Source organism: Sinocyclocheilus grahami, unplaced genomic scaffold (genome assembly GCF_001515645.1).
Source record: "Sinocyclocheilus grahami isolate Dianchi unplaced genomic scaffold, SAMN03320097.WGS_v1.1 scaffold82.1, whole genome shotgun sequence".
In the NCBI taxonomy this organism is placed as follows: domain Eukaryota; kingdom Metazoa; phylum Chordata; class Actinopteri; order Cypriniformes; family Cyprinidae; genus Sinocyclocheilus; species Sinocyclocheilus grahami.
The window spans coordinates 1,561,717-1,575,039 of record NW_015505261.1 but is presented as its reverse complement, the minus strand read 5'-3'; the positions used below and the strand labels follow the sequence as shown (position 1 = coordinate 1,575,039).

The following is a 13,323-nucleotide window of genomic DNA, read 5'->3' as shown; positions in this document are numbered from 1 at the left end:
TGATATTTCCAGAGACAGTACGCTAAACATTTTGTTTGTGTAATTAGCATGTTTAAAAGGTCAAAGCAACACCGCAAACACAGGCGGAGCGCCTTCAGGATGCAGAACTATTCTAAAATTCTTTAGAGCTGCTTGGATTCAACTCCTCAACCAATATACATTTAATGATTAACGATAAAGATTAATAATAAGGAAAAGAGGCACATTACAAATAACGTCATTATTTAAATGTGCATAAACTCCGGTTATGTCGAGATCACACAAAAATTAAGTCGTTATAACAAGAAAACAACTCTCGTTATGTCGAGATCACGAGAGAATTAAGTCGTTATAACAAGAAAACAACTCTCGTTATGTCGAGATCACGAGAGAATTAAGTCGTTATAACGAGAAAACAACTCTCGTTATGTCGAGATCACGAGAAGGAAAAAAATAATAATGCATGGCCGCTTAGAACTTCCGTACATAAGAGACTTCCTTCAAGTATTAAAAAATGTTTACCGACCCCAAATGTTTGAATAATAGTGCATATAAGATGAATAATATTTTGCATTAAGAAAACGAATCCTGTTTTAGAACCATTATGATTAAGAAACGATTTAGATTATTTTCATGACCATTTCCCCCAAAATTCCCAATATCTTAATGTTTCTTGTGATTCTCTTTTTCAAGGTCCTCATTTAATTCCTATTACTGTAATACAGCAAATGCTACCATAATTTTATGCTGCCATATTTAATGCCATCATAATGCTGCCACTTTTTTTATATAATATACCACTATTTATTTTACATTACTGAGGATATTTTTTTACTTTTTTTTTTTTGTAGTAAAATGTGACCTGGATATGTTTTTGTGATTCACAAAGGCTATGGATCTTTAATCTTTATCATAATAGCAATTTATCAGATAACAAATAGATAACGGGCCACAGTTCTACAAAACAGCAGCCATGTGTAAGGAAGCAATTGGCAGGCATGAGATAAGTCCAAGAGCTTCTGCAAGGGTACAAAAAAAGTGACACATCCTTCCTCCCATACAGTGCTTGAAGGAAACGGGCTTGTGCTGTGGTTAATAATGGCATCTCGTCTGCATATGATTAAGTGAACCCAGAGGAAACGAATGCTGAACAGACAAACAGCTAATAATAACAGGATTAAAGGTGAGAGTATCTGTCTGGATAGTGATTCATTTCACTGCGTACGTTACTGGGCCAGTGTTCGTACTCACCTGTGTGAGACCCAGGAATTTGTTGATGTTCTCTGACAAGAAGATTATGTCTCCGTCTGATGTTACCACGCTAATGAAGCCACCCAGTGACTTCAGATACCAACTGTCCATCAGTCTGTCCATGTCTGTCGTCTCTGTGGCAGTAGCACCGGCTGCAATGGGGCACAAACACGAGAGTTTGAGAATGCATTTGTGCATGTGAGTGCGCGCACACTCGCTAGTCTTGTTCTGACTCTTAATTCCTTGGCAGATGTCCAAAATAAACAACAGCATCTTCATCCTGCTACTCTGAACCCTCCCAACAACACTGACCTCCCTTCTGTCACTGCCCTCAGCTCCACACACACAAACCAAATACCCACATATAATGACACACAGACACCCACAATGCCCTGCTGTTTGACGGCACTAAATCTGTGCAGTCTTTCAATTTAAAGAGACAAACGCCAGTTGTTATGTGGAAAACCCACATCTGTGAGAAACGTATGGGAAGGGGCAAACTTATGCAAGGCAATGTAAAGATACAGTTTATAGGTAGCACAATCTTTAATGCATGCATGTTCGACTTCTGATGCATAAAGCATTAAATGATACAGTGGGGTCCAAAAGATTGAGACCACATTATTTTCAAGTAGTAAATTATATATTATATATATATATATATATATATATATATATATATATATAATTATTTTATTTTACAACTTGAAAATTACAAAATAGACAAGAAATTTATAAATCAAGTCAAAGAAAGAACTGCATTGCTAACTAGTAGTACATGGTAATATCTAACTGATTGCACAATAAAACTAATAGTTGATTAAGTCAAGTGAGCATTTGGAAAAACCAAAATTTCCACTCGGTTGGTGATACCACCACTGAAATATGGATGGGGTGCCAGACTTTGGTCGAGTCCTGCAGTATATCTGGCAGAGCTTCAAGAGGGAGGTGGACTGGACAAGACATGGAGAACAGAGCGGCTCCACGCTGGGGGGGTCGGAAGCCTGTGATTGCTCCAGTGTGCTTCCTCCAGATAAGAAACTTTCTCAAGGCCCATTGAGAGCCCAGGGCTGGATTTGGGCCGAGTCTAGAGACTGCGGCCCCAGGAGAATTAGAGTTACGTCTTTGAAGGATTCTTGCCCTGCGGCTTTTATTCTGAGATGAAACAAAACTGCACCCAAATTTTGGGTTTCAGAAATTGATCATCTGGAAGAGAAGTCTACTAATCTGAATTCATTTGCTGCTGATAGACATGCGTCTACAAGCGCATATGATCACCTGGGCTAGAAACATTGATATTGACTACTGATATCTCAAGGTCATGCAGAATATCTGGCAACACTTTTGCCCATCAAGATTACAGGATGTTTTGCTTTACATAATATGTGCTAAAGGTAATGGGTGTTGTTAATAATGTAAAGCAAAATTAAACAAAAACAAACAAACTAAAAACACAACAGAAAAACAAAAACTAAAAAAGCTAAAAGCACAATCCAAAACAAAACACTTTAAAAACAAACAAAACCCCACAAGACATAACACAAAAAAACATTTATATAAACACACAAAAAAAAAAAACACAACACCCAAAACAAAATACATAAACACAATAAACAAACACACACACACTCACACACACACACAAAATAAAATGAATATATAAATAAATACAAATCATGACTTGAAATAAAATAAATGTAAAATGAAAAAAAAAAACACATTTTCATTTAGTTTAACCTAAAGTGCTAAAATAACTAAAACTAATAAATAAATCAAAACTATTAAAAATATTAAACTAAAATATAATTCAAAATATTAAGAAAAACTATAAAATATCAATGATACTAAAATAACAAATGGCGCACAATTTTATGAATACATCCTGAAAACAAATACATAAAAACAAACAAAGAAACAAAACAACACAAATGACCCAAACACAAAACACAACCCAAAACAAAATACATAAACACAATAAGCAAACAAAAAACACACACACACAAAAAATTACAAATAAAATGACCCCCCCCAAAAAACAAACAAACACACAACACACACACACACACAACCCAAACAAAACACAAACACAATAAATAAACAAAACACAAAAAACTCAAAACACACACAAAACAAAACACATAACACACACACACCACAAAATAGCAGAAAACAAAACCCAATTAGACCCAAAAAAAACAACCCAAAACAAAACAAAAAGCTTACAGAAACTGGTTTTGACATACATCTACAGACCTCTGATCTCTGAACTCTGAACAGAATGAACTGGAGGAAATGGTATCTTGGAGCATCTTACTGATAAACATGCCCACAACTCTCTCTGCATATAGTTTTCACGCTTAAAATGACATACAGTCCACAATGACAGGAAACCATCATGTTTTGAGTCTGTAAAGTATCATAATTGTAGCAGCAGCGGTGAGTCATTGATTTCAACAAGATTACATAGATTATTTCATAACATATTTTTGAGCCGCCCATGAATGAAAAGAGCGAATCAGTTGTAAGCATCAGTGCATAGGGACTGGGGATCTTATGTAAAAGGTGTTTCCCATGCACCCTCAGCATGAGTAGGGTGATGGCGGGAGGAGGGGGAGGGATGGATGGATGGATGGATGTGTGGCGCCAGGGTTGGCCTGTGTTTTGGCTGGCCTGAGATGGAGAGCGCCAGCCTTAAAGAAAGCACAAATCATGCTTCCAGCACACAACTCACAGACCTGCTGATAACACTATCTGATGTGCCATCTCGTACTGACAGGGCTGCTTTTCAATGTCTCTTTCCCCTCCCTCCCTCCCTCTTTCCATTTCTGCATGTAGCATGAACATGAACATTTGAACTGTTCAAAGTCTTTCAATTGCTCCGAACTGAGGTTGATTCTGCGTTCTGACTGCGTACTAATTCGTGCGTACTAAGTGTTCCCTGTCCTCTTTAGTGTCTGTGCAAACACAAAATGGAATGTCGAATGCAGGGGCTCCTTTGTCCAGCTTCCGGAGATTCTAATTTTATAATAAAGACACACACAATACGAACGCACTCACATCCTCTCGCCGTACCTGTTCTGGTCTAAGAAACTTTCACAAGATCTGGAGCGGAGCATTCGGTCATCATATACTCACCCTCACGTCGTCCAAACCCAATATGATTTTCACAAAAGAGAATATTTTGCATAATGTTTTCATGAGATTTGAATGCTATAGTGGAGGGAAATATTTTCAGCAATAAATTCAGAATTAAATTATTATTTTTTTAAATTTTTTTATTAACTAAATAAATGTAACTAAATAAATCTAAATAAAAATATTTTTATTACATAAATCAATTAATGAATATATAAATAAATACAAATCATTTCTTGAAAAATGTTAAAATATTTAATATTTAGGAAAAAAAAAAAACCTCACATTCACATTTAGTTTAACCTGAAGTGCAAACATTTTTTTTTTAAATACTAAAACTAATAAGTAAAAGCAACAACAACAAAAAACGATATAGACAAAGCAAAATTACTTATACTAACTAAAGTTACAGTAAAAACTGAAAATATAAAAGGAAAATCTAATTCAAAATATTAAGAAAAACTATAGTATATCAATGATACTAATATAACAATGGCACAATTTTTATGGACTACTTTATGATACTTTTATGTTGCTTTTATGTGCATTATACAGCCTGAATCACAATCCAGGAGAAAATGGCATTGTCAACATTATGCTAAACTTCTCCTTTTGCTTTCCATGAAAGCAAGCAAACCATAATTGTCCAGAAAAACATGAGGGAAGGAAATAACAACACTCAAATCACTTTTACGTGAACCGTCCCTTTAACACTCACACACATTCATATCTCTTGAAGCTTGCCATATCCATTATGAAACGTACTCTGTAGGTTTTCATTAAATTGTTGTATTCGTCACATGCAGTCTTTGATTTGTTATATTAGCACCTACAGCTAAACATAATTAAGCCAGACATCGTTGCAGCAGGTCCAATATTCACTAACGCAATTATGTCCTTACATAAAGTGCCTCCTCATTTGTATAATACAACAGTAACTTTAATGCAGTCTGACATCACGACTAAAACATTTCCTCATAACAGTGCAGTGCTAATGACAGTGAACCCAGATAAGAGATCAAACTAGAGCTTTAGAATCTGATTATCAGCTGAGTGTGTATTTGCCAAACGGCTCTTTCTTTGACGTGACGTCAAGTAGAGTCGCAGGGTTTGTGATGTTGTACTAACACAGGAGTCACAATGTGATGATAACCTTTATCAAATTGCAAATATAACTCTACAAAAACAGCAGAATGAGCAGCACCAGTCAATGCAGTAATAGGATTTTGCTCCATGTTTTGTTACCCACCAGATTTGATTATGAAAATATTGCTTTACTGATATAAAATAACAAAACAATATATGTATCCTACATTATAATAGTTATATGTTAACAATACAATGATTTTTTAATACTATTCATTTTGAATCTAAATGCTTGAAATTATACCTTTGTAGATAAAGATTTATGCATGTAAAGTTGTATGTATGCAATTTTATAATAATAATAATACAGTTATTATTATAATCATCATCATTATTATTTTGTGGTTAAGTCGTAACACATAGTAAATTAAAAAGCATTTTCAGAATATTTTCAGTACTAGTGATGCAAAAATATTAGAAGTATGGCTGAAACAGATAATTTATCATTTTTTTCATGCTTTGGCTGCTAACTGATAAATGGCAGATATTAAAAATCTTAAAATGTAATGTGCATTAAAACTAAAATCAATAGGTTTTGTCAGTGCCAAATTGCCAAATCAATACTATAATAATAATAATAATAATAATAACAATAACAATAACAACAGCAACAACAACTTTATTTGTTTTTTTTTTGTATGAGTTAGTTTGTTTGTTTGTTTGGACTATTGATGCACAAATATTAAAATGATGGCTGAAACATATTATTTTCATGTTTTGGCTGCTAACTGATAAATGGCAGATATTAAAAATTTACAAAATGTAATGCCTATTAAAAGTAAAATCAAGGTTTTGTCAATGCCAAATCAATACTATAATGTCCAATAATAATAATAATAATAATAATAATAATAATATTAAATGATAATAATAATAATAATTTAATTTATTTTTATTTATCCATTTGTTTGTATGAGTTTGTCCACATAGTGAAATAATGTCAATGTCTTCATAACTAGGGATGCACAAATATTAAAATTATGGCTAATGCAGATAAAATGATCATTATTTGGCTTATAAACGGTAGATTTAAAGCCAGATTTATTGAAAATCTATCATATTTTGTCTCAAAAATAGTGTGCACCAAAGCTGAAATCATGCTGTGATGTCCAAACTTTTGCATGTATTTAAAATGTAATAATCTAATATATGTTGATGTGTGTGTTTTTTAATACCCAGTCCAGTTCACATGTGGATGAGTGAGTGTGCACCTGAGGTGAGGAGTTTGCGTGTCCGCAGGTAGCTGATGGCCAGTCTCATGATGGAGGCTTTATCCAGATGTGAGCTGATGCTGTGTGGGAGAGGCAGCTGGCGGGCCACTTCATAAAACACCTCCGTCTCCTTACTGCGCCTGCTGCGTGCCGCGTCTCGAGATTTCTCCTTACGCCGCTCTGAGCTGCACCTACAACACACAACAACAGGGAAATACCGGCTGAATTAATGACACTTACTTCTTGTGTGTATAAAATCTAAGAAAATAGTGAAATTGTATTGTGCAACATGCAGATACTTCCACAGATGAAAAAAAAATTTAATTTGAAGGACAAAATGGCAAAGAAAAGCTTAAACACAGGTACACCGTTTACTCTCGTGTTTCCTCCTAAAATCTGGTCTTTTTTTTTTTTTTTTTGAGATTCACCCATAATAACTAACTGTCGCTTTTCAGCTGACCTTGACATGCTGTTGACAAGTTTTGTGACACTCACTCTGATATTTTCTCATGCTGTCTACAAACACAGACATGCTCAACCCATTTCTCATGAGGTTTCAGAGAATAACAGTCTCTTTGTGCCCTTAACAGTCTTTCTTATTCTCTTATTCAACTCGAGTCACTCTTGCAGATTCAGACATCAGGCCCAAAAACTGAGCCAGTGGAGAAGAGCCAGTGTCCGGCAGGTGCGAATCAATCCCCCCACACACACACACACACACGTACACACACACACACACACACACACACACGTGCGCACACACACACGCGCGAGCACACGCGCACACAGAGATATCCTTTCAGTAATGCATTTTGCCTTAAAACAAAACTATTTTGTCTCTTGATCAACATTAACTGCTAAACTGAATAAACCAATAATAATGACACAGCAAAAGCCGGTCTTATAACATTGTATTGCTTGGTTTATTCTCATCAGCCCAAGCTGTCAGTATAGCAGACGGGTCAGTACCAGATCTCAAGTGGGACATTCCTGGCTGGTTCAAGTGCTTATGGGAATGATCACTTATAGCTACATCCTGGATTGAATAAACAAAAATATTCTCCCAAATTAGAACACATCTGTTCCATGACAAATGAGCTACTGTATGAGATTCCTGAAGTCACGCAGCTGAAGCTGAAATATGAGCTGCTTTCAGATCCTAACAAAGTCACAAATAAACAGATTAACAAACTTAACGGAGCGACTGACTTGAACTATGTTTAGCAGGTGAGCGGAGCAGGTGGACCAATGGTCTTCGTGCTCACAGATGTGGTTAATGATAAAACGGTCGCATGGCGTGGGAGCAGCCATAAACAAACACGAAACCTGACTAAGCAGTCTTGACCTATTCAGGCATGCAAACAATGGCACGCGACCTTATGACTGGAAGAATGGTCATTTGCCTTGCGTGAAATACCCCCAGCTATTCCAGCCCCACACTGAGCGGGCCTCTCCAGGAACCTATAATACTGCTGACCTTAGGGTTGCCACCTTCAGCGAGGCAAAATAAGGGTGTGTCTTCTCTCAAGGAATTCCTAGCGTGAGATAAACGAGCAGTGATGCAGTTTTAGACTTGCACAATGAATCATCATGGTCCACCCCACATATGCGAGACCTGATGCATAATACTGATTCTCCCATCAGCGTAACAGCGTATCAAACTCAACCATATCTCAGTCAGCATCAGAACATACTATTTTGAAACTCAAAGTTGCAAGACACTAATGGTGCATGAATGAAGCGAGACGTAACTTCAAATGAACCCTATAAAGCACATACCATGCATATGTTTCTTTGCGGCAATTGACACTCAACAGAAATGATTGTTTTACATTGCATTACATCATGCACCTGGGAAAGAGTCAAGAATTCAAACTAAAAAACTAATGCCAACAAACACTTATCTTTTATTTTATTTTATTCCAGGTTTATAAAAATTATTTTAAAAAATTCATTTTAAATGATAACAACACTGGTGCACAGACATAAATCAAAAACATTTATTACATACATATATATATATATATATATATATATAAATAAATAAATAAACATGCTGTTTTTTAAAGGATAATATTTGTGAACTACAATGAAAACCAGAAAACATGTGTTACTACAAACAAAATAACATTAACTGAAATAAAATATATTTAAAAAATTTAACATCGTTTGTTTGTATTTCAGCTAACATTTCTCAATTTCATTTAGATTTACTTCAAGTACTAAAATAACTGGAATGAAATGTTATTTATTAAATAAAACTATAGACATATTGAAAAACCAATTAATAAAAACTGGCTAATAAAAATGACAAAAAAACACAACAATTGCTACAACTAAACAAAATTAAAGGAAAAAAGAAAAAAAACTGAATTAAAATTTAATTAAAAAATTTAACTAATAGCACATCAATGATATTAAATTAACACTGCTGCAGAAGACGTGAGGCACATGGATCACTTCATGGTGTGCGGGTTTTTTTTTTTTACTGGCGGGATGAATCAGAAAAGAGCATAGGAAATCAATAAAAAAGAGCAACTTGGACAAATCCTACAGGTTTTAAATCAAATGATGGAAAATGATGACAGAAGTTTTATTTATGAGTGAAAAAAGAGCAGTTTGATTGAATGTCAAAACAGGTATGTAGTACGTATGGCAGGCCTCAGCAGTCGCTGATCATTACGCCCCCCCTCCTCACTAGTCTCTCTGCTTGATTTGAATCATATTGTGAGTATATGTCATTGCGTAGCCTCAGGTAGGACTAGAAGTGTCGCCGCAGCCATCTGCTGTCCTGTCACACAACTATTTTCATAACAAACAGCTCATGCTTTAGGACACAGCAGCCAGATGCTGTGCAGTCCAGACACAAACCCCCAGGCCCTCGAGTGTTGGTGAACAGAGCAAACAGTTGATGGGTAACAGAGTGCAGCGCTGCAAGCTCTTCACATCTCACCAGTTACACTGTAAAAAAAAAAATCTGTAGTTTTTACAAAATAATTTTGGCAGCTGTGGTTGCCAGAATAATTTTGTAAAAAATACAGAAAAACAGTAAACACATTTACGGCCAAAAACTGTAAATTTTACAGTATAAAACTGTAATTTACAAAAAAAGAAAATTTGAATGTAAACCAGTCAATTCAACAATGCACACTGCTATTAAAATCTGTTTTGTACCTTTAACATACTGACAACCACCATAATAATGCAGGTGGTAAAAGAGAAAGCCACATGAAGAATCAAAGCTCATCACGAGTAGCTTCGCCACAAGCAGAAGTATATACTAATATATCGAAGGTGCAAGAGTCATTCATGCAAACACAAAAGACCATCATAGTAACACACATGATACTTCAATAATGCACTCAACTTTCATTAAACAACAGAAGATGTAACATAAAGCCCAAATATACATAACTAATAACAAAAACTATTTAAAAAACATGATTATTTAAACAAAATTCTTTCAAATGTGAAGTGTCATGCAGGGAATTCTGGGAATATCAGTTTACAGTTTTTGACTGTAAATTATACATTGATTTGTTAGTTTTACTTCTAAAAACTGTCAAATTAACAGCATTTTACTGTAAAATTACATGAAATGTCTGGTTAGATATTTTACCGTTTTTCCCTGTATATAGTACGGGAACTTACTGTTAACCTATTAACAGTTTTTTTCCGTAGCGTTTTTACGAAATTTTACAGTTAAAATTACACTTATTTTTTACAGTGTACATTTCGCCCTTTAAAGGGAGAGTTTACCCTAGTCCCACAAAAAAGAAGAAAATTCTGTCAGCACATTCTCACCCTCATGTCATTCCAAAGCAGTGTGATTTCAGTTTTTCTGTGGAACACGCACTATTTATTCACTCATACACTTATTTATCTAACACACATACTCAGTCTACACTTCAATTTGCACATAATATACCTGTACATACAATTGTCGATTTGTATATTTTTATTCCTTATTTTACTTGTTCTATTTATTTTTTATTTTTTATTATCTGTGTTTTTTGTTCTGTCACTGTCATTCTGTTACACTGTGGAAGCTTCTGTCACGAAAACAAATTCCTCGTATGTGTAAACATACCTGGCAATAAAGCTCATTCTGATTCCGATTCTGAAATATGGATTTTTTTTTTCATACAATAAAATCTGTAATATTAAAGTTCAAAGGACTCAGAATTACTGATTTTCACACGTTTTCAATATAGTGGTTCTACCAATAAATTACATCATATGATGTATTACTTATATCACTCGTATCATTTTATGCTTAAATATGCACTAAACTGAAAACTTTTTAATTGCAAAAAAAAAGTAAATAAAGCTAATATTAATTGTGCATATTTTTCTTACAGACTAAAGACAATTTATTACAGTGTCAAAATCATAAATAATAAAGTAAATAAAAAAAACGAATTGCATATTGGTTATTGGACACTATACACATAATAATAATAAATACAAACATTTGCATATCAAAATCAAAATCTATAGATTATATATTCTCTAAATTATGTGTTTGTGTGTGTATATGTATATATATATATATATATAAGTATATGTATGAGAGAGAGAGATACATTTTTATAATTATAGAATTTGTCAATTTTTATAAAAATCACAAATTAAAAAAATGATATTGCGTTATATTTTATACATACATTTTTATTAGTTAAACGTAGACATTTTAGAATTTTGTAGTCAATTTTTTTTATATATTATAAATTAAAAAAATATATATTTTTGTATTAGTAAAATTTAGACATGAATTTTTGAATTTCAGAGTCCATTTTTATTTAACTTTATTTAACATTCTTTATTTATTTGGTGATTGCTTTAAGTTTCTAAATCTAATTCATCAAGTTAAACTGTAACACAAAGTAGACTTTGTCCTGGCTACCCTCGACTCACATTCACACTTGCGCACATTCAAATCTTGTTTGTAAATACAAACCCGATTCCAAAAAAGTTGGGACACTGTACAAATTGTGAATAAAAACAGAATGCAACGATGTGGAAGTTTCAAATTTCAATATTTTATTCAGAATACAACATAGATGACATATCAAATGTTTAAACTGAGAAAATTTAGCATTTTAAGGGAAAAATAAGTTGATTTTAAATTTCATGGCATCAACACATCTCAAAAAAGTTGGGACAAGGCCATGTTTACCACTGTGTGGCATCCCCTCTTCTTTTTATAACGGTCTGCAAACGTCTGGGGACTGAGGAGACAAGTTGCTCAAGTTTAGGAATAGGAATGTTGTCCCATTCTTGTCTAATACAGGCTTCTAGTTGCTCAACTGTCTTAGGTCTTCTTTGTCGCATCTTCCTCTTTATGATGCACCAAATGTTTTCTATGGGTGAAAGATCCGGACTGCAGGCTGGCCATTTCAGTACCCGGATCCGTCTACGCAGCCATGATGTTGTAATTGATGCAGTATGTGGTCTAGCATTGTCATGTTGGAAAATGCAAGGTCTTCCCTGAAAGAGACGACGTCTGGATGGGAGCATATGTTGTTCTAGAACTTGGATATACCTTTCAGCATTGATGGTGCCTTTCCAGATGTGTAAGCTGCCCATGCCACACGCACTCATGCAACCCCATACCATCAGACATGCAGGCTTCTGAACTGACCACTGATAACAACTTGGGTTGTCCTTGTCCTCTTTAGTCCGGATGACATGGCGTCCCAGTTTTCCAAAAAGAACTTCAAATTTTGATTCGTCTGACCACAGAACAGTTTTCCACTTTGCCACAGTCCATTTTAAATGAGCCTTGGCCCAGAGAAAACGCCTGCGCTTCTGGATCATGTTTAGATATGGCTTCTTTTTTGACCTATAGAGTTTTAGCCGGCAACGGCGAATGGCACGGTGGATTGTGTTCACCGACAATGTTTTCTGGAAGTATTCCTGAGCCCATGTTGTGATTTCCATTACAGTAGCATTCCTGTATGTGATGCAGTGCCGTCTAAGGGCCCAAAGATCACGGGCATCCAGTATGGTTTTCCGGCCTTGACCCTTACGCACAGAGATTGTTCCAGATTCTCTGAATCTTTGGATGATATTATGCACTGTAGATGATGATAACTTCAAACTCTTTGCAATTTTTCTCTGAGAAACTCCTTTCTGATATTGCTCCACTATTTTTCGCCGCAGCATTGGGGGAATTGGTGATCCTCTGCCCATCTTGACTTCTGAGAGACACTGCCACTCTGAGAGGCTCTTTTTATACCCAATCATGTTGCCAATTGACCTAATAAGTTGCAAATTGGTCCTCCAGCTGTTCCTTATATGTACATTTAACTTTTCCGGCCTCTTATTGCTACCTGTCCCAACTTTTTTGGAATGTGTAGCGGTCATGAAATCCAAAATGAGCGAATATTTGGCATGACATTTCAAAATGTCTCACTTTCAACATTTGATATGTTATCTATATTCTATTGTGAATAAAATATAAGTTTATGAGATTTGTAAATTATTCCATTCCTTTTTTACTAACAATTTGTACAGTGTCCCAACTTTTATGGAATTGGGTTTGTAAAATAACTGAACATAAACATAGGAGCTTGATAAAATAACCATTTTAGAAGAA

At 34.8% G+C, this 13,323-nt stretch overlaps 1 protein-coding gene across 1 annotated transcript in view; it reads right to left on the bottom strand.

Moving 5' to 3' along the window:
* Window positions 1-13,323, bottom strand: part of epas1b (endothelial PAS domain protein 1b) — a 43,473-nt gene that overhangs the window by 22,003 nt on the left and 8,147 nt on the right. Inside the window, exons 2-3 of the mRNA XM_016273862.1 lie at window positions 6,723-6,913; window positions 1,231-1,382 (exon numbers count right to left, since the gene is read on the bottom strand). Of these exons, the coding sequence (XP_016129348.1) occupies window positions 1,231-1,382; window positions 6,723-6,913 (343 nt within the window). The remainder of the gene's footprint in view (window positions 1-1,230; window positions 1,383-6,722; window positions 6,914-13,323) is intronic.